This window comes from Neovison vison, chromosome 13 (genome assembly GCF_020171115.1).
Source record: "Neovison vison isolate M4711 chromosome 13, ASM_NN_V1, whole genome shotgun sequence".
Classification (NCBI taxonomy): Eukaryota; Metazoa; Chordata; class Mammalia; order Carnivora; family Mustelidae; genus Neogale; species Neogale vison.
In genome coordinates this window covers 76,483,009-76,504,210 of record NC_058103.1, presented here as the reverse complement: position 1 = coordinate 76,504,210, position 21,202 = coordinate 76,483,009, and the positions used below count along the sequence as shown (strand labels likewise).

The 21,202-nt window shown below is 38.5% G+C and overlaps 1 protein-coding gene across 1 annotated transcript in view; it reads left to right on the top strand.

The window, feature by feature from the left end:
• TMOD3 (tropomodulin 3) overlaps nucleotides 1–21,202 on the top strand; it is a 76,571-nt gene that overhangs the window by 26,827 nt on the left and 28,542 nt on the right. The window contains exons 2-3 of the mRNA XM_044229757.1: nucleotides 3,939–4,137; nucleotides 9,808–9,964. Coding sequence (XP_044085692.1) covers nucleotides 4,012–4,137; nucleotides 9,808–9,964 — 283 coding nt within the window. The 5' untranslated portion in view covers nucleotides 3,939–4,011. The remainder of the gene's footprint in view (nucleotides 1–3,938; nucleotides 4,138–9,807; nucleotides 9,965–21,202) is intronic.

The window sequence follows — 21,202 nt, the reverse complement described above, 5'->3', positions numbered from 1 at the left end:
TCCTCAGCTTTACTTTTATAGAGACCTGATCTCAATCCACCAATAAGTGCCTAATCTCCTAAAAAGTGGCCCATACTAACCACACTCATAAGAGATTGGTACATAAGCCAAAATACCATTTAGTAATTTACAGTGAGGAAAGCTATGTGAATAGCCCCAGTTTTAATAAGATTACTTGGTGAACATGTAGAAGAATAAAGGAAAATAATTGAGTGATGTAAATGTCAAATGGTATCAGGCTTTGGTTGTCTGATGCTGCTTCTCCATACCAGCACTGTAATTGGAATGAGAGCAAGCCAGTCACATCTGTTGGTCAGGATGTCATGACTCCCTTGTGCTTACTGAACATGGCCAGATCTTGCTTGATGACCCGCATTTTCTTTACACTTGCATTCTTACTGGCTTCTTTAGTTATGTTACCACCATTCGGTAGTAAATTATTCTATCTGCTTCTTTGGGAAATAATCTCTTACCATTGTATATTGATAAATATCAGTTAAACCCTTAAGTCTTGAAGATACTTAGGTACAATCTATGGTTAAAATGAAGATATATACAAGGATAATGGCAACATAGCTAAGGAACCATTAGGATCAACAATTAGCTAACAGCTAACCTGTTAGCAAGGATGAGCAATGTGAATCATCATGCGCTGAATCTTCTAGGAATGTGAATTGATACAACCAGTTTGAAAATAGTTTAACATTACCCAGTGAAGTTGAGTATTACTATACGCTTTTCCCAGCAATTCCCATTCCCAGGTTTCAATAACTTGGAGAAACTCTTGCACATGTATACCAGGAAATAGGTAACAAGATTGTTTATAGCAGAAAAACAGGGGAAAGAGCAAGTTCAGTCAAGTGTTCAGTTATACAATGAAATACTATACAAAAATGAAAATGTAAGAAGTACAGCTCTAAGCATGGACTCAAAAAAAGTTGACCAAGTCGCTAAAAGATATATGCTGTAGGAGTCATTTGTATAAAGTGCAAAAAAAAAAGAACAGACCTAAACCTGTTAAGAATGTGTACATGTAATATAAAGCTATAGGGGAAAGCAAGTGAATGGTTAATTCCAAATGCAGTCCAGTAGCTGCTTCGTTGGGGGAAGGAGATGCAGCTGGAAAGGGGAACATGTGAGTCCTTCTAATGTTCTCTTTCTGAAGCTGGACACTGTTTGTGGGTATTTATTTTATTATTCTTTTTTAATTTTGATTTTATTATTCTTTCAGCCATACTATAAACATGCTTTGTGGGACAGAGTTTACTCTGAGATAAAGAGCGGTGTGTTGGAGTAAGCTCTTCAGTCATTCCAAGGACTATTGTGTTCCAAACCTATAGAACCTGGGTGACACAACATTGCCTTCGCCTCTAACATTATCTTGTCCATTATAGTGCCATAGTAGTAGGATGACTATTGAATTTATGGCCTATACTGGAACACTTTTGAAAGTAAAGGGAGCGGATACACAAAATAATTAGGGTTTTTTTTTTATATTTATTGACTAAGAGATTGGCTTTATTATATACTGTAAACCTCAAAAATAAATTCTGTTGAATTACAGTAAAAACTTTTTTATAATGATTGTCTAAGCATTAAAAAACAGTATATGCTAAATAATTACTCTTGGTATGTGCTCATATGCTTTTATCAATTTCTTACCCTTATCTGTCTCAAATACCATGTCATTGGTATTTTTATGAAGGGACTATTTTTTCCAAATGTTCCTAATTTTTTTTTTTAAGATTTTATTTATTTATTTGTCAGAGAGAGAGAGAGAGAGAACGAAAGAGCGCACACACAAGCAGGCAGAGTGGCAGGCAGAGGCAGAGAGAGAAGCAGGATCCCTGCTGAGCAAGGAGCCTGATGTGGGACTCGATCCCAATACCCTGGGATCACAACTTTAGCCAAGGGCAGCGGCTTAACCGACTGAGCCACCCAGGCATCCCCCTAATTTTTCTTTTTACCCCCCAAATTGCCTGCCAGTTTCTTTGAAACTGCATTTGATAGTTAATATATTTGAAAGTACTTATACCTTCTATTAAATCTCTGCAGAGTGTATTATTTTTTTTTAAAAGATTTTATTTATTTGTTTGACACAGAGAGACCATGAGAGAGAGAGAGAACATAAGCAGTGGGAGTGGGAGAGGGAGAAGTAGGCTTCCCACAGAGCAGGGAGTCTGATGTGGGGCTCCATCCCAGGACCTTGGGATCATGATCAAAGGCAGATGCTTAATGACTGAGCCACTCAGATGCCCAGAGTGTATTATTTTTTTTAAAATTTTATTTATTTGTTTGACAGACAGATTACAAGTAGGCAGAGAGGCAGGCAGAGAGAGAGAGAGGAGGAAGCAGGCTCCCCGCTGAGCAGGGAGCCCGATGCAGGGCTCGATCCCAGGACCCTGGGACCATGACCCGAGCTGAAGGCAGAGGCTTTAACCCACAGTGCCACCCAGGTCCCCCAACAGAGTGTATTATTTTTAATTGAGAAAGATATACCCTGAAGATACCTCATAAGCTTAGTATCTTAAGTTGGAAGTATCAAGTGGACATTTACCAAACTTAGTAATAACAACAATGATAATAATTTGATTAAAAAAAAAAAAAAAAAACGAAAAAATCCAGGATAATTGCTAAACCAAATGAGATGCCTAGTAGAACAGGTGGAAGCCAGACCTGTCTTGGGCAGTTACACAAAATGCCTGCAGTTTAACATCTGCATCAGTACAGTTCTGTTAATTTGCTTGTTATTGGACCCAGGTGGCTGCTAGTCAGGTCAGGAGCTGACAGATCCCTGCGGTGAACCTTCCTTTCTTCTTAGGGGATGAAAACATGTAAAAGGATCCATAAACTGTTACTGGTTTGAGGAGGAAAATATATTTGTTTAAATATTAGGTTGGGAAAACTTGGGAGAAAGGAGTAGTAAAAGAAATACATCCAGACTTCAAAGTACTGGGGATTTTGTAGCCAAGAAAAATTGAGCCAAATCACAGTCTAAGGATTATTCCTTGTTCACATAGGAACATTTTACGAAACAAATGATCCACATTTACCAACTGAGCCACCCAGGCGTCCCAAATGATCCACACTTACAGCTAGAACTTACAGAAATACTTTATTTTTACTTTGCACATTTTGTGGGATTTATTCAAACTGTCTTTCATAGGAACAATTCTGCTGTACCTGGAAAAAGGCTGCTTGTTGAGCTTTACCTCATTTAGGAAAGATTCACACGATGAAGAAATGCAAAGCTCCTTTCCTATAATGAGACCCTCATGACCACCCTTGCCAGTCAGTGGGTGACATATCCCAGCATGGTTTGGAGTTTTTTATAGAAACATTTTTAAAAAGCTGCATTTTTCCATTAAAAGCACCTTTCCAAAAAAAAATTTTAGAACAAAACCCATGTTTTTTATTTTGTTTCGTGTTTTTGTTTTTGTTTTTGTTTTCTAGTGGCAACTGGCCACTCCTTACTGGGGGAGTGTGTTAATATCCCCCCTTATTAATATTGAGTCAGAAGATAGTGTTCTGTACAACTTATAGTAAAACAAATGCGTCGTAAACATAATGTGCTTAAGCAAAGTACTCTGGTAGCAATAATTTGAAAGTCATTGATGGGAAAAATTTTATTTTGGCACACATGAGTTCTTTCTTCCTAAAACTTAGTTATGAGAAATCCTAAATTCTACCAAATGGATGTTTTATAGATTTGAATTTTTATATTCCCTCCTCCTCCTATTTTTCCCAGTTGATTTTGTTTTTCAGCAACAAAAAATAAAAGGTAAGGATATTGAATGATCCATAGACAAGGGTAGTGTGTAATAGATGGCCAAAGAATATACAACAGCTGGAAATTACATTTCACTCAACCTAAAAATAGATCAGAGTAGGTGGAGATGACTTAATATTTGAAATGTGTATGTTCTTTCTCTCTATAGTTTTAAGGAAAAGTGGAAATCACTCCTGACTATACTGCATAGCAAAATTTAGTGATTTCCTATACTGCAAATCATGGCACTACCATTCCGGAAGGACTTAGAAAAGTACAAGGATCTAGATGAAGATGAGCTCCTTGGGAATCTATCAGAAACAGAACTGAAACAACTGGAGACTGTTCTGGATGACCTTGACCCTGAGGTAGGTGGTAATGAGATAACTTCAGACCCTTTGAAACTAAATAACTTCCTTTGAGCAGTTCTCTTTCTCATGACTTTTCTCTGGCACTCTCTGCCCCCCCCCATTCTCTCTTTATCCAGATGAACTTTTTCCCTCTTCTCAGTTCCCCCACTTCTGCCCCCTCAGCTCCACTGACCTGCCTGTTCTGAACTACTTTCACCACCAACCTTATTCTCAAGTTTATGAAGTTGGTCCTGTAAGAAATTTTTTCTCTGGTGCCTAGGTGGTTCTGTTGGTTAAGAGTCTGCCTTCTCCTCAGGTCATGACCCCTGGGTTCTCGGATCAAGCCCCACATCAGCTCCCTGCTCAGTGGGGAATCTTCTCCTCTCTCCTCCTGCTCTTGTGCTCTCGCTTGCTCTCTCTCTTTCTCCCTCTCAAATAATGTCTTAAAAAAAAAAAAAAAGAAAAAAAATTTTTCTCTCTGGGCAGGGAGGAACATTTTTGAAGCAGATGATTAGCTCTTTGATGTCTGCCAACCTCTGTGCCTCTTCAGAGCTTCTATACTATGATGACCCTGTGTAGTGTCTCTCCAAGGTTCTTCGTGACCTTAAATCTAACTGTACCTTTCTGAAACATGCTGACCAAATTGAGTAAGTTTCTAGCCCTTAGTAGACTAGATCTAAGTACACAGCAATATTGCAGTCTATGTGGAGCAGATCTGAATATATGTATAAATGTTTTAATTTGCGGAGTGGGTGTTATTCATCTTATAAGTTACACGGGGCTAAGGTAGAGCCCCTTGACTTCTGAACTGTTATTCCCTGGTAGGTATGTGGGGAGGGGGGTAGTCATTGAAGGCAGAGCCCAAAGTTTATGGCTGCTTAACTTGATGGTAAGGGTTATTTGCTAGGCTTCTTTTTACTACATGTTTCTTTGAGACATTGATTTTTAGTGCCTTTTAAGAATGAGGCAGAGGTTGTTTTATAGAATTTTTCTTATTATTACAACACATTTCCTGCTGGCATGTGTTTGAATTTTTACTGAGAATTAACTCTTTTTCTCAGCATTACTTGAGGACTTTAATAATGTATCTATGCAGATCAAAACTCTTAACCGGTGAACTATCCTCTCCCGAGTGTAATAAATACTGCGTTCTGTGGAAAAAAACAAAACAAAACAAAACAAAACTCTCAACATAATTGTTATCACAAGGAAAAGTTTGTGGTACTCCTGAGTCTGGGAGATAACTCAGGATAACAGTACTGTTTTGATCATGTCACAGCAATATCTTCTACAGGAAGTTCACCCTGTTAGACCTGTTGGAATCAAGTGATTGTACAACTGACAGGAGCATTAAGTGCTCACCTAGCCCAGTGTTTCTTAACCTTGACACTATTGACATTTGGGGGCTTGAATTATTCTTTGTTATGGCGGTTATCCTGTGTGTTTAAGTTATCCTGTGTCCTGATCTCTACTCACTACATGCCAATAGCACAGTCCCCTGCTTAAAAATGGGCCTGGGGCTTTGTTTTAATTAGCTGGGGTAAGATTACAGACATGGAGAAATAGTTTAATTCTTAGTTTCCAAGAGCAGGAAGCACACAGGGCTGCCCGGGAAAGCACCTGGATTGGTCAGGAAGCAGAAGCAGCAAGTGGTCCAGAACATTTCTTATGGTTTCCGAGGGAAGGAATGGGTGGCACATGGTTGGCAAGTTTGAGCAAGTTTAGTATTGGATAATTTGAGTAATTTCAGTGGGCTTTGGGCCAGAGGAGTAGTCTCCAGTTGTCTAGTTAACTGGTTCTGGATGATTCAGGGTGTGTTGGAAGGGGATATTGGCTTGTTGTGCGAGAGAGAGAAAGGACGTGGTTGGGGTTTGGGCTCTGGATTGGATAGTTTTCATATGGAAAGCACACTGTTGGGTAAGGGCAGGAGAGTTGTTTGCTATCCCTAGGAATTAGCTAGCCCAAGGAGGGATAATCTTTCTAACATTAGCAAGGCCCCCAGAGGCAAAGAATCATGAAATCCAAAAAATAAAAAAACGTGATTAATACTTCCTCTCCTTACTTCTGACAACCAAAAATCCTCTCCGTACTTCTGACAACCAAAAATGTTTCTGGACATTGGCATTTTCCCCCTGTGGGAGCACCTTGGTTGAGAAACACTGGGTTAGCACTTGCCCTCTGTTTTACAGGTGGAAAACAAAAGGTGGGTGACTTGCCTCAATTTCTGCAGTTAGAGAAAGAACTGAGACCAGATCTCTCATTGCCTCATTGCTCCTGGCAAAGTCTAGTGATCCTTCTGTTCAGCTGCAGTAAGGCGCCTGTTAATGCGTGCTCTATGCTATACATGTGAAAAAGCCCATGGTTTATATTTTCTTGTTTGCAAAACCGTGGCCTGCTTCTTAAATGGGGAGGCTTGAGTTCTAACTTTTAGATGTATTTTTCCAGTTCCCCAACCCCAGTTGCAACTCCCCCAACCTCAGATACTATTAGTTGAAACTAGAAGAACAATGATGTTTATTGACAACATGCCACATGTTGGGTAAAATTTGGGGGAAGAGTGCCCGTGAAAGATGAGGTAAGAAAAGAGAACAAGGGTAGTAGCAGCTACTCCAGGCAGAGAAACCCCTCTGGAACTTACAAAGTCTCAGAAGATAAGGAAGAGAAGAGTGGACAGAGGTTGTATATGGTTCCTTGTTATGTTTTGGAGGGCCACTTTATTTTCCTTATGCTGCATTCAGTATATTTACTTGCCAACTTACTGCATTTTCTCAAAACACCAATCTCTAAAGATAGCCAGATAGCCAGCCTAGGCAAAAGATACATATTTTTTTAATTTCCAAGGCTTGGCATATATAATTACAACAAAATTCTATGAGGGAGAAACCTGTACTTTTTAGTGGCAGTCATTTTAATGAGATCTTTACCTGTTTCTTGAGTAATGATGATACTAGACTAAATAAGTCATTAGATAAATGACTAAAGTATACTTCCAATAAAGCATGGTTGTTGGGTTTCTAGCCTACAAAGCCAGTTACCTGTCATTTATTTTGTGTTCAGAGACTGTATTTAAGGCACCATGATTCCAGCTGACATATCACTTAAAACTTCCATGTTTTGTGTGGGCTTGAGCATACCTGGGAATAGTGCAACTCCCTTACTACCACAGTGAAAGAGCAGTATGCATTATTGACTGAGATGGAGAATAACTTTAATTAATTTGCCTTAATGAGCATTTTTCCTTAAAAGTATTCTCAGGGGCGCCAGGGTGGCTCAGTCAGTTGAGCATCTGCCCTTGGCTCAGGTCATGATCTTGATGTCCTGGGATGGAGCCCCACATCAGACTCCTTGCTCAGTGGGTAGTCTGCTTCTCTATCTCCCCCTCCCCCGTTTGTGCTCTCTCTTTCTTTCTAAAAAATAAAATCTTTTTTTTTTTTTAAAGATTTTATTTATTTATTTGACAGAGAGAGATCACAGTAGACAGAGAGGCAGGCAGAGAGAGAGAGAGGGAAGCAGGCTCCCTGCTGAGCAGAGAGCCCTATGCGGGACTCGATCCCAGGACCCTGAGATCATGACCCGAGCCGAAGGCAGTGGCCTAACCCACTGAGCCACCCAGGCGCCCTAAAAAATAAAATCTTAAATAAATAAATAAATAAATAAATGTATTCTCAAATCTTTATTCAGTAAATATTTGGAGAGCAACTAATAGATTCTGGTACCTGCTAGGCTTAGGAATATAAGAGTAAGCAAAACAAATGGGTCTTTGCCCTCATGATGCAGGCTGGGAGGAATGGGAGGGGGTAGGCATTAATTGAATAATCATGCCATATTAATATAAGAGCATATAATGGTAGGTCAGGAAAAACTTCCTTTGGGGAAATGGAGCTGCAGTCTTAAAAACGAGTAGTAAGGGGCGCCTATGTGGCTCAATTAAGTGTCTGCCTTTGACTCATGTCATGATCCCCTGGTTCTGGGATCAAGCCCCAAGTCAGGCACCCTGCTCAGCGGGGAGTGTGCTTGTCTCTCTCATCAGACTCTCCCTCCTGCTGATGTTCTTACTCTCTCTCAAATGAATAAATACAAAAATCTTTTTCAAAAATGAGTAGCAAAAAATGGTGGACTGAGCATTCTAGAGAAGGCTTCTGGTAGAAGGAAGTATGTCACAAACACAGGGGAGGAACAAGGGCTAGAGTGGCTAGAATGGGGAGGATATGTGAGGTGAGGCTAGAGAAACGTCATGGAATGTGAGAGTGAGGTATGAAGAGTATCAGACAACTGATCTGGGGAGACCATTTGAGAAGCTAAGGTAATATTCCATGCCAGCTTGATCATAGCTTGGATCAAAATAATGGTGTTGGAGATAGAGGAAGGTAAACAGATGAATAAGCTTTTTAGGAAGTAAAAATGGGTAGAACTTGATGGTTCATTGGGAGTGGATTCTTCAAGTGTAGCTCTCTTTTTCGAAGTTGGTAGGTAGAAATCTTGTTTGTTTATTTATGTTCTCTTATACAATTTAATGTTACAAAAACGTTTTTAGTGGAGGGTTAGGAACAGACCTTCTTTGTGTTTCATATTTATAGGTAAACTTTCGGTGTAATGCCTACCGTTAGAGGAGAACACAAAGGTGGACTTTATGACAATTACTATGGATCTCAGCAAATGGCCATAATTGAAGTGCTATATTTTCTAGTTATAAAATGTACATTCCCTATTATTATCTATGTAAGATCTCCCTTTATAATGAAAATTATAACATCCATGAGATTCAGCATTATTGCCAACTTTGGGATGTGTTACAAAAGAAGATGGCCCTTTTGTATGACTTCTCAGGCTGCCTTCCATTTCCAAAGCAAAGGAATATCTAGGAATAGTGAGACAAAGCCATATTACCACTTTGCCTTTCACTGAGCAAAAGAATGGAGCTCATGTTTTCTAAACACTGCTTGTTATTCCTGGACTTAGTAAAAATTCAGAAAATTTTCTTGTAAGAGACAACTTTAGTCTATCATCTACCCCCCTTCCCCACTCTTGAGTCCCTCCATGCACTCAAAAAGACTGTACCCACAGGGAAACCCGGGGATGTAGCTCTTGATATGACTACTGAGCTGTGCCTTGGTGCATGAGTAGCAATGATGGTGGATTGCTGCAAATACATCCTAGTACTGATGTGTACATACATGCATGAAGAAGTTGAACCTTTCACATTGTGTTTAGACACAAACACGTGAACATTAATGTCCTGATAGCTTACTATACAGCATACATGGTTTTATACAAAAAAGTCTTTACTGTGATATATACATTGTATGAAGGAATACGATGTATATATCATTTAAAATTCTTCTGTAATAGAATTATTTTCCATATATGCTGAGCAGTTATTAGTCATTAAGAAAACTTTTTTTAAATTACCATCTAGGACATTTAAAAAATAAAGGGTGTTTCCTTCTAGTAGAGTACTTCTGAAGAAAATGTGTATGTGCTTATTTTAATAACGTGATTGAATTCTACCTAATGAAGAAAAACTTTGTGTGAGACACTTTTACATTGCTACCCTAAAATCCTCTAACGAGGTGTTTAATGTCTGTATCACATTCCAGTCTGTAATTCTTTCTTAAATGGGTACTCTGTGGAAGCATATAGTATTGGCATTCTTGGTGGTCATAATGGCTGATTCGTTCTCTTTGGCAGAATGCCCTTCTGCCTGCAGGGTTCCGGCAGAAGAACCAGACGTCAAAGTCCGCCACAGGGCCATTTGATAGAGAACACCTCCTTTCATACCTGGAAAAGGAAGCATTGGAGCATAAGGACAGGGAAGACTATGTGCCCTACACTGGAGAAAAAAAAGGTAAACACAGAACTTTGAAGTCATTTTTTGGTAGCTCTTGATTTTTCTTTTTATAGGTAGGTAAGTCTGGAGAAGTAATATTTGTAGAGATGCATCATTAGTAGCTTTAAAGATGGGACACTGTTGACTGTTGACTTAAAAACTTGTTAGGTAATTTGGCGCTTCATTTGCATTTTTCATCAACTTGGCCAATAAGTTCCTTTTTAATGATTTGTGAGGTTTTATAATACAGTGATTTTATATAGCACTCTAGTTCTCTACTGTAACAAATTTAAAAGTGTGCCGAGGTAAAATTTTAAATTCAGTAGTGTATTGCAGAATGCAAATGATGACAAAACACTTCTCTGTTCCAACTCCTCTCTCTAAGGAGACGTGCCATCAAATAATTCAGACCGTATTTTCTTTTTTTTTTTTTAAGATTTTATTAATTTATTTGACAGTAGAGATCACAAGTAGGCCGAGAAGCAGGCAGAGACAGGAAGGGAAGTAGGCTCCCTGCTGAGCAGAGACCCTGATGCAGGGCTGGATCCCAGGACCCTGAGATTAAGACCTGAGCTGAAGGCAGAGGCTTTAACTCACTGAGCCACCCAGGCGCCTCAGGCCATATTTTCAAAGACCCTTTTTAAAGAATATCCTACAGCCTTCCTTAGTAATTCATAGCTATAATTGTCATCGCTTCATAACCGTTACTTTCAGGGAAGTTTTCTAGTCCAGTTCCCTCCCATTGCAGAGTTGGACCTTGGGCAAACCGACTGGAGACTGAGTACAGATATATATCTTAAAGTTCTCTATATAACACAATGTGAAGTAGGTTAAGTTTCTCCACTTTCAATACAGATTGGCTTAAGAAGCCACAGTGTTCTTGCACTCTCTTGTTGAGGGTGTGAAACATTAGGGAATGATGGCAGCAGTTGCAAGATCTGAAGATGAGCTTTTCCAGGGACTGTTTTTACATCTGAATTTTTAGTAGTCCAGACCAGAAAAAGGATAAGAGCATAGTGCTTTCTCCTGGTTAGGCTTTAGCGTTTAACTTAGGAAGGAAGCCCTTGTCAAGAATTAGTCTGTTACATGGCTACCCTTTAGTGGCAGGGGAGGCTGGAAAATTCATTTTAGCATTCTGGTCTCTGTAATAGCAAAAGGCTAGCAAGTGACTTTTGAGTAGGTAATTCATGAGGTCTGCATTAAGCCTTTTAAAAAATTATCTGTCATCCCCATTTCCTCTGCTCTTTCACTAGACCCCACTTCCCCCTTATCTATAATTCAATACACTACTGTAGCTATTTGTATTAGAGTTCCCCAGAGAAATAGAAGCAGAACCAGAAGCCTGTGTTGAGGAGAGGATGAGATTTATTGTAAGGAATTGGCTTGTGTGATTATGGAGGCTTATTAAATCTGAAATCTGTAGGATAGGCCAGCAGGGTGGAGACCTAGGGAAGAGTTGCAGTTCAAGGCCAAAGGTAGTCTGCCAGCACAATTCCTTCATCTCAGAGGAGATCAGTCTTTGTTCTGTTAAGGTCTTCAGCTGATTGGATGAGGCCCACCACATATGACTTTACTCAAAGTCCACTGATTTAAATGTCAGTCTCATCTACAATACACCTTCCCAGAAACACCCAGAATAATATTTGACCAATTATCTGGGCACTGTGCCAAACCACATTAGCTCATAAAGTTAACCATGTTATTACTGTTCAAGATGGGAGTGTTTTGTCCCTCAGATATTTAGGGCCAGAAAAAAGGATTAAGAACCAATTAATGCATAGTTTGAAGTATGGAGAATCACAGAGATGAGTAAAAGCATCAGTTCTTTGTGTTTTTTACAGAAACAACTATTGGATATATTTTCATCTGAACAGCCGTACCTATAATAACACAGTATTTATAACTTCAGTCCTGTTTATATAGGAAAACATAGTTTTATGAGAATAAATATTGATTACCTTTAACTATTATGTGTGTTTCAAGTAAACTCAAGGGGTATAGTTATGGAGATAGAAGCAGAGGAAAAGATGTGAGAAAAAGAGATGTCGGGAAAAAATGTGGAATTTGAGGACAAGAAGAGAAAATAAGAGATGTGAAAGAGCTGAGTTTGTCCTGAGCTGACCCAGGAAGCTTTCCATTATGCTCTTGTTTCATAATCTCCAGTTGCCTAGGGAAAGATCTTAGAGGATTAGAGGACGTAGGAAAGAAGATAGAGAAGAGTTGTGGAAAACAAAAAATATCAGAGGGGAGAAATGATAGAGGTGAGGAATATGAGTGACAAGTCAAAAAACACTATCTTCAACTGGAGTGTAATAACTTTTGTTTCCTTTTTTAACTTTTTAAAATTTTATCTTATTAGATTTTGGATAGGTATGAATAAACAGAAATAGTTGGGTTAAAAAGCAGGTAATTTTGCATTCATAATCTGTGGGGGGTTTTGAGGGGTTTTTTTTGTTTGTTTGTTTTTTAAGATTTTTGAGAGAGAGAGAGAGAAAGTGCATGTGTTCTCATGCATGCACGTACTCATACATGTGAGGGGAGAGGGAGAGTCTCAGGCAGACTCCCTGATGGCTCAGAATCTGAAGCAGAGCTCAATCTCATGACTCTGATATCATGCCTGAGCCAAACTTAAGAAACACCTAACCAACTGAGCCACCCAGGTGCCCCTTAGTGTTTTCTTTTTATAATACATTGAGTATTTGGGGGGCATCTGGGTGACTTATTCTTTTAGGGTCTGACTTCAGCTCGTGTCATGACCTCAGGGTCCTGGGATCAAGTCCTGTGTTGGGCTCTGTGTGCCGTAAGGAGTCTGCTTGTCCCTCTCTCCCTACCCCACTCACGCTTGCTCACTCATTCTCTGTCTCAAATAAATACATAAAATCTTTTTTAAAAAATACATTCAGTATTTTTACTGTTTCTTCTAGCTGTGTTTGTTTGTTAAATACTGTTTATGGGCAGCTATGATCAGTGGCTAAGACTGGCATTTTTAAAAATAATGAACTTTATTTTGAAGCATAACATTCTTAAAAGCAAATGCACAAATCAGAAGGATATAGCTCAGTGGATTATATAGTGAGCACCTACATAGCCGTGTAGTCACTACCTGGCTTCTTCCTACTCACTTTTCCCTTCTGAGAGGTAATCATCATCTGAGCTTCTAATACAGTAAATTAGTTCTGCCTATTTTGAAAATTTCTGTAAAAGGAACCATACAGTCTGAGTATCTGCTTTGCCTACTATCAGCAGTCCCACTGATGGAAGCAAATGCCACCACCCTAGATGGGGTGGGTCGAGCCATAAAAGCCTTACAGTGCCTTAGACCCCAAGAGGCACAAACTTGTCTTCAGCAATTGGGAAACTTTGGTTGTAGAACTCTACTTTGAACTACAGCTCAAAGCCAGCTCTCGTGTTCTCAAATCCAGCCTCGACTCCAGCCTTCAGTTAGTTAGCTTTGCTTATCCTTTGTCACTAATTTGTCTTCCTTTCTTTGGGTCTCATTCTCAAGCTCTTGATCACATTCCAGAAGATTCTGACAATAATTCACCCACAGCTTATTAGCATACCTCCCAGTTGAGCTAAATGTGAATCCCCTCTTTAGCTCTGAAAATCCCAAAGCTTGTTTTTTTGTTTTTTTTTTTTTTTCAGTGCCTCTCCTATGACTTTTTACCCTGAACACCTTCATTGAGCCCCAAATTTCTTAACTTACTACACAGGAGATAGACTTTCAGATTGAGGATGCATTCTAGGCAGTAGAGGTTCTCTTAGTTCTTTGTAAAAAAGTTGGCAAACCTGTTAAGAAACAAAAGCATGCACTTTTTTGGTGTACTTGGACTCGTTAGAACTTATAAGATGTGCCATTAATCTCTCAGTTGTTGTTTTTTTGGTCACACTAGGATGACATGTTGCAGAGTTGAGTGCCAGTGACAGGTGCCAGGGCATGTTTTAGCAAAGTCACTCAGCATCAGGTTGTATCAGTCACTCAGCACCAAAATCATATAGTGATCTCACATTGTAAATTATTGTCACATGGTTAATATTGTCAAAAAAATTATTACTCAGTTTTTTGTATTTTATTTTTTAAGTAGTCTCCACACCCAGCATGGAGTCCATTGTGGGGTTTGAACTCATGACTCTGAGATTAAAACCTGAGCTGAGATCAAAGTCTGATGCTTAACTCCCTGAGCCACCCATGAGTCCCATCAGGTTTGTTTTTTTTTTAAGCCAAGAATTGGGAACCACTAAAATGATTATCCAGTCACTTTTTCATACTCTGAGATTAATTAAATGATTAATTATACTTGTTGTTCACCTAAAAGACACACCTTCTTTGTGGAGCTGAAATTACACAGGATTGGTGTGACAGAAGGGAATCCATAAAACTGGAAATTGGACATTTTGGGATTTTTTTCTTTTGGCCATGAACAAAAACTAAACTCACGCCAAATTTTGTCTTTCTAGACCACCTCAAGATGTTTTAAAAAGACATGACAGACTAAGAAGGACACTTGAGAGTTGGATTTATAGATAAACAAGTAATTGCATTTTGTGATTTGTGAAAGGATTATAATTGTCCATTTTACAGAATTTAAAGTGTATGTCAACATCTGTGAAGGGGGAATTAATCCTCATGAAGTGGAGTTCAAGGCATTTTGTCTTAGGTGCATTTGGGGAACATTTTGTCCAACACTAGTAAATGTTCTGCTTTTAATACTGTAGTTTATTAGCAAAAAGAAGGTAAGGCATAGCTGACGAAACATGTATTAAAGATTGTTTTTAAGTGCATCATGTATAGTAGAATTCACAGGATGCATCTGTTAAGTTCATAGAAGTTAAATAAGCTCTTGCTGGGTCTCATATGGTATCAAGAGTCTGGGCAAGTATTAAAGAAAAAGGTCTTTCTTAGGAGTCTACTATTTTCAAAATGTTGAGAAATTAAGTATGTAAGAAAGTCAAAACAACGTAATTCCAACATACATCCCTTATATTTGAAAATAAAATATTAGAATATTTGGGAGCTTTTTACCCTTTTTCCTTGAAATTTTACAGAATATGTAACTGTAGTAGAGACCAAGACAAGGGTGAAGGAGAGCATTCATCCAGTTCTTTCTTCCTCTTGAGAATGGTGAAAATGCACAGTGCTGACTGTTTAGCTGGTGATTGTTTCCCACCGTATTTTTATATATCTTGAATATTCTGTCTCTGAGAGAGAAGGCGTAGATCCTTGCCATGAATTTGACAGTTGGAGAAATAATTTGCCCTACTCTTTAATATTTTTTACTGCCTCTCATTTTGCTTTTCGTTGCCAGGAGTCTTCCTCTGCATTTCTGATAGCACACTTCACCCTTAACCTAGCCTAAGTTTTCCCCCCTGAGCGTCCCTTATTTCACTGAAAGACCGGAGCCAGGCTGCATGCACTGGCTATCCACTATATCCACTACTGCATCCACTATACTCAGGTGCACCAGAGAGTTCCTTTTGAGCCACTGGCTCACCCACATGGGGCTCCTCCCTTCCTTGCCAAGCCTCTTGTTTTCCCTGTTGGCCCTCAGAGTAGAGTGATTTATGCCTTTTCCCACGCCCCCCTCCCTGCGAAGAAAATGCCCTTGGGTTTCTTTCCCACAAATCCTATAGGCCCTACCTTACCCCACTTATTACTGAAGGCAAATTTAACCAGATTATTTTAAACTAAAAACTTCTCATACCCTTTCCAAGTTAATTATTCGCAATTACATTGGCTTTCCAGAAAACTTAACTGTATTCACTCTTACGCTAAAGGAAGCTTCCCCCACCTTGCTGAATACATGATTTCTTTTTTTTTTAATTAAAGATTTTATTTATTTATTTGACAGAGAGAAATCACAAGTAGTCGGAGAGGCAGGCAGAGAGAGAGAGAGGGAAGCAGGCTCCCCGCTGAGCAGAGAGCCCGATGCGGGACTCGATCCCAGGACCCTGAGACCATGACCCAAGCCGAAGGCAGCGGCTCAACCCACTGAGCCACCCAGGCGCCCCTGAATACATGATTTCTTTTGAGAAAAGGCAGACCTCATCTCTTAGTAAACCAGAAAGATCGTGATTATAACCTGCCTAAATCAGCAAGATTATGTAACTGCCAGTGGGCAGTTGGTTTTCACTAAATTCAAGATGTAGATGGGATCTTATTTTTCTGTTCATGTCTTATGAGTCTAAATGTACCTTATATGGACCTCCAAAAAGTGGTTTTCTCTGGCACTGAAGCTGGTGTTTGAAATGAGCTCTTTAAGTTAGCAGTGCAGATGCTGGGGTCTCCTTTTCAGACCTCTCACTGTGTCTTTTCAACAATTCACTCACTAGCTCTTTGGGGTAAGGAGTTAACCAGATGGCCCATTCATCACTCATGTTAAGACCTCGTTTTATGGGAAACTTTGCCTAGATAACCAAATCCAAGGCCTGGATATTCCTTTCTAACATTTTTTATATGATTTACATACTTTTCAATACTAGTATTAATTATTCTGGAATCATATACAGTGAGGCTCTCCTACTAGTTTCTGTTTAGGATTGGCAAATGTTCTTGTTGAATTGACCATTTGTCATTATAAAGTGATCTTCTTTGCCCCTGGTAAAATATTCTTTACTCTGAAATCACACTGTCTAATATTAATACAGCCAATCTTTTCATTAGTGCTAGGATGTTATATCTTTTTTGTTGTCCCAGCAGTTCTTCTCTTTTTCCTCCTTTTTCTTTTGTATCTTCCATGTCCCTATTTAACTTTAGAACCCATGAAATAGAATAGCTTTTAATATCCTTACTTGCTAATTTTACATCTGCCATTGCTCAGTTATGATGGACTATTTTTCCTTCCTTATGGATCGAATTTTCCTGCTGCTTACCATAGTGGTCATTTTTTTAATTTTATTGGATTCAGACATAAATTTTAACTTGTTGGGTACTAGATATTTTGGTATCCCTGTAAATATCCTTGAGTTTCATTCTGGAACATGGTTAAGTGACTTAGAAACAGTTTGATTTTTAGTGTCTTATTTTTACGATTTGTTGGGTGGGACTGGAGCAGTGCTCATTCTAGGGCTAATTTTTGCTCCACTAGGAAAGACCCTTCTGAGTTCCCTCCCGAGGGCCCTGTGATTTATGAGGTTTTGCAGTCTGGCTCCTGGGAACAGGTCTTACTCCCAGCTCTGCATGAGCACAGGCACTATTACCTGGCATTTAATTTCCTTGGCCCCAGGTAGTTTCCTCACACATGTGCCAACTAGTACTCTGCTGAGGATGAAAAGGTAGCTCTCTGTAGAGCTCCAGAGTTTCATCTCTGTAACTCTGTCCTCTCTGGTATGCTGTTCTGCAGATGCCAGCTGATTTGGTCTTCTGTCAGCTCTGGCTCCTAGTTCAGAACATTTCCCAGGCCCTGCCTGGGTTCCCATTCCCTGTGCTGTGGCTGGACACTTTTCTCTAGGCAAGAAGCTGAACGGTCAGAGGGCTCTCTTTGTTTCTCTTCTCTCAGGGATCACTGTCCTAAGTTGCCTGATAATTATTAGTGTCTTGAAAACTTTTGTATAGTCTGTCCATTTTTGGGCTTCAGGCATATGGGTAAATCCTGTCTTTATTATTTCACTTTGGTCAGAAGTAGAAGTCTCCAGAATCATCTCTCCGCAAAGTAAAGATCTCTTACTTTCCTTATAGTGTCTTCTAGCTCATTATCTAGTATGCACAAACTCACTAAACATTTGTTGAATAAATGAGCATTTATTGGTGATCATATTACAGTATTAAGCAGCTATCATGTGTCATTGGATGAAAGCAAAAATGCCTTTCCAGGATTAGTCAGTCCTTTATTCTTTAATTTGGTTGATTGGAGGTTGGTGTGCATCTGGTCAAAAGGCATATCCCAAAGCCCCTTGGACATCAAAGTGGCCTAATTACCTCGTTTCTGTTTTGGAACAGGTAGCTTACAAACAAACAAACAGTAAAATTAGCTAGGGCCTTCCACCTCTGTAGAAATGAAATAAATAAGAGCCATCTCTGTTTCTTGTTACTATACCTTTTATATGCTCAGCAAGGCTGAAGCTATGACTAAGATAATTCTTAGCATTTGTGGTAGCTATAACTTGGTATCATAGCAAAAGAGATGAGGACTAGTGAAGAAAGGTCTGGCAATAAAATTGTTAACTTGGTTAGCAATATCTCTTACTGATTTTGTGACAATAATAAGAGTCTTGGCAAGGTTTTCCTTCCCTACTGCCCCCCTTGGCACAAACAGGAGTTTGGCTCAGTGCCATGCATTTCGATTGCTATTATATGAATTCTTATCTTGGTTTCTTTTATTTCCTTAGCTGTCATTGGTAGTTGCATAAACATTACTGAGCTATTTTAATATTCTTAGCAACCAGGAGTCATAGCCCTGTTTTTGTTTGTTTTGTTCCATTTGAGGCAGGCCGGTGGGGGGGGGGACATGTCTTATCATACTTGTCTGACAGATTTTTTTCTGATCTAGTCATTGTTTATTTTCTTATTTTGCTTCAATATAAAGAATTATAGTTTCAGTTTTTAAAAAAATTCCAGTTTCGGACTTTGCTATGTTAAACAAGGAAATTAATGTCATTTAGATTGAATGCTGTCTACTGAAGGACAAAAATGAGCAGTTATTTCCTCACACATTTATGTTATTTCAAATAAATGCACATATTTAAAGTTGTAAGTCAGGGCTTTTTGACCATAGTTCAAGGAGATGGAAGTTAAATTAGACTAGTCCAGGGTAACTCATCCTATTCTTTTCAGAACTCTAATTATACGGATTAGTAGTTATTAATTTGAGTAGGTAATTATCAGAATCATCTAGGGAGCTTTTTTAAAAATAACCATGCCTAGCCTATTTCCATTCTTGAGTTTAAGAGCCACTAACAAAGATACCTGGGACTATATAGTTTTCAGTCTTCTTGGTTTGTTATTTTGTTTTGGAAAACTCCATCTCTGTCTCTATCACACACACATATGCAAGAAATCCCAAGAGAAATATAAGAATATTAAGAATAAGAATGTAAGAATAAAAAATTAATGGTATCTATTATGTTTGTTATATACCAATTCCTTATATATGTTAAGTCATTTTACCCGAATGAGATGGAGAGTTCTTTAAAGAAATAATCTGTTTTGAAAAAACACAAAAAGAATCAAGATGATCATACTAAAGTATGATACTAATAAGCTTAATAGTTTTATGTAAAAGCAATACCAAATTTGTGGTGCATTTCCTTACTGTCTGCAAAAACACCCCCATACAAAACACCTCTGCATCTAACAGAAGCCTAACATTTCACTCATCCTGTGAGATATTGAGGGCACAGATCAAACTAACCATTATAAAGGTCTATTATATTTGTTGATGTCTCATAGTCATTAAGATTTTTAGCTTAAATCTAAATGATAAAAGACTTAATTAGGGCACACGTTTAGAAAGGCATTTTCTGTTATATGGGATCAGTCTAGCATTTTGCTAATGATATATTTCTCAGAAAACAGCTGGTTTTGGTTAAGAAGCCCAAACCTGCAGTCTCACTTAATGTATCCTAGAACATTATCTTTTTTCTTTATATTTTAGGGGGTGAATATAAATTCACTTTGGAAGACAGAAAACCTATATTTGATATATCAGCGCTTTCGTGGTTTTTTGAAATCTTTATTAAGATGCAGTCCACACCATAACACTACCCGTTTGGAGTATACAATTTAATGGTTTTTAGTATATTGCAGAGTTGTGCAACTGTCACCACAGTCTTCAGGTTAGAACATCTTCATCACCCAAAAACAAATGATGTACCTACCCATTAGCAGTCAGTCTCACTCACTCACTGGCAGTCAATTTCTCACTCTATTTCTAGCCCTAGGAAACCACTGATCTACTTTCTATCTCTTTAAATTTGCCTGTCTGGACATTGTGTATAAATAGAATCATGCAATCTGTATTTATGGTGAGCTTTTTTCAGTTAGCAAAATATTTGGGGGTTTCACCCCTGTTGTGGCATGTATCAGTGCTTTGTTTCTTTTTATGGCTGAATCATATGTCATTGTATGAATAAATGTCATCAGTTGATGGACATTTGGGTTGTTTCACTTTTTAGCTATTATGGATAATGCTGTGAATATTTGTGTACAAGTTGTTGTGTAGACACATGTTTTCATTTCTCTTAGGTGTATGCTTAGGAATAGAATTACTGGGTCATATGTTAACTATGTTTAACAATTGAAGAGCTGCCAAACTGTTCCACAGTGGCTGCACCATTTTATATTCCCATCAGCAATATATTACAGTTACAGTTTCTCCACATCCTCGTCACTTGTCTGTCCTTTTGATTGTAGTCATACTAGTAGGTGTGAAGTGATAATGTGTTGTTGTTTTGATTTGCATTTCTCCAATGACTAATGACATTGAACATTTTTTTTCATGTGCTGTTAGACATCTGTGTTTCTTCTTTGGAGAAATGTCTGTTCAAATCTTTTGCCCATTTTGAAATTAGGTTTTTAAAAATTATTTTGCTAGGTCCTTTGAGGACAGAGAAACAAAAGCAAAAATAAAGTATTGGGACTACATCAAAATAAAAAGCTTCTGCACAACAAAGGAACAACATAATTAAAAGGCAGCCTACTGAATGGGAGAAGATATTTGCAAATGATCTATCTGATGAAGGGTTAGTATCCAAAGTATAGAAAGAACTCACACATCTGAACACCCCAAAACCAAACACTTAATTAGAAAATGGGCAGAAGACATGAACAGACATTTCTCCAAAGAAGACGTATAGATGGCCAACAAACACATGAAAACATGCTCAACATCACTCATCATCAGGGAAATGCAAATTAAAACTACAGTTTTATCACCTCATACCTGTCAGAATGGCTAAAATCAAAAACACAAGAATCAAGTGTTGGCAAGGATGTGGAGAAAAAGGAACCATCTTGCACTGTTGGTGGGAATGCAAATTGGTGTAGCATTATGAGTATGAGGGTTCCTCAAAAAGTTAAAAATGGAACTAACCTATGATCTAGCAATCACACTACTAGTTATTTACCCAAAGAATACAAAAACACAAATTCAAAGGAATATATCCACACTGAAGTTTATAGCAGCATTATGTACAATAGCCCAAGTGTCGATCAGTAGATGAATGGATAAAGCAGATCTCTCTCTCTCTCTCACACACACACACACACACAAATATTACTCAGCCATAAAAAAGAATGATATTTTGCCATTTGCAATGACT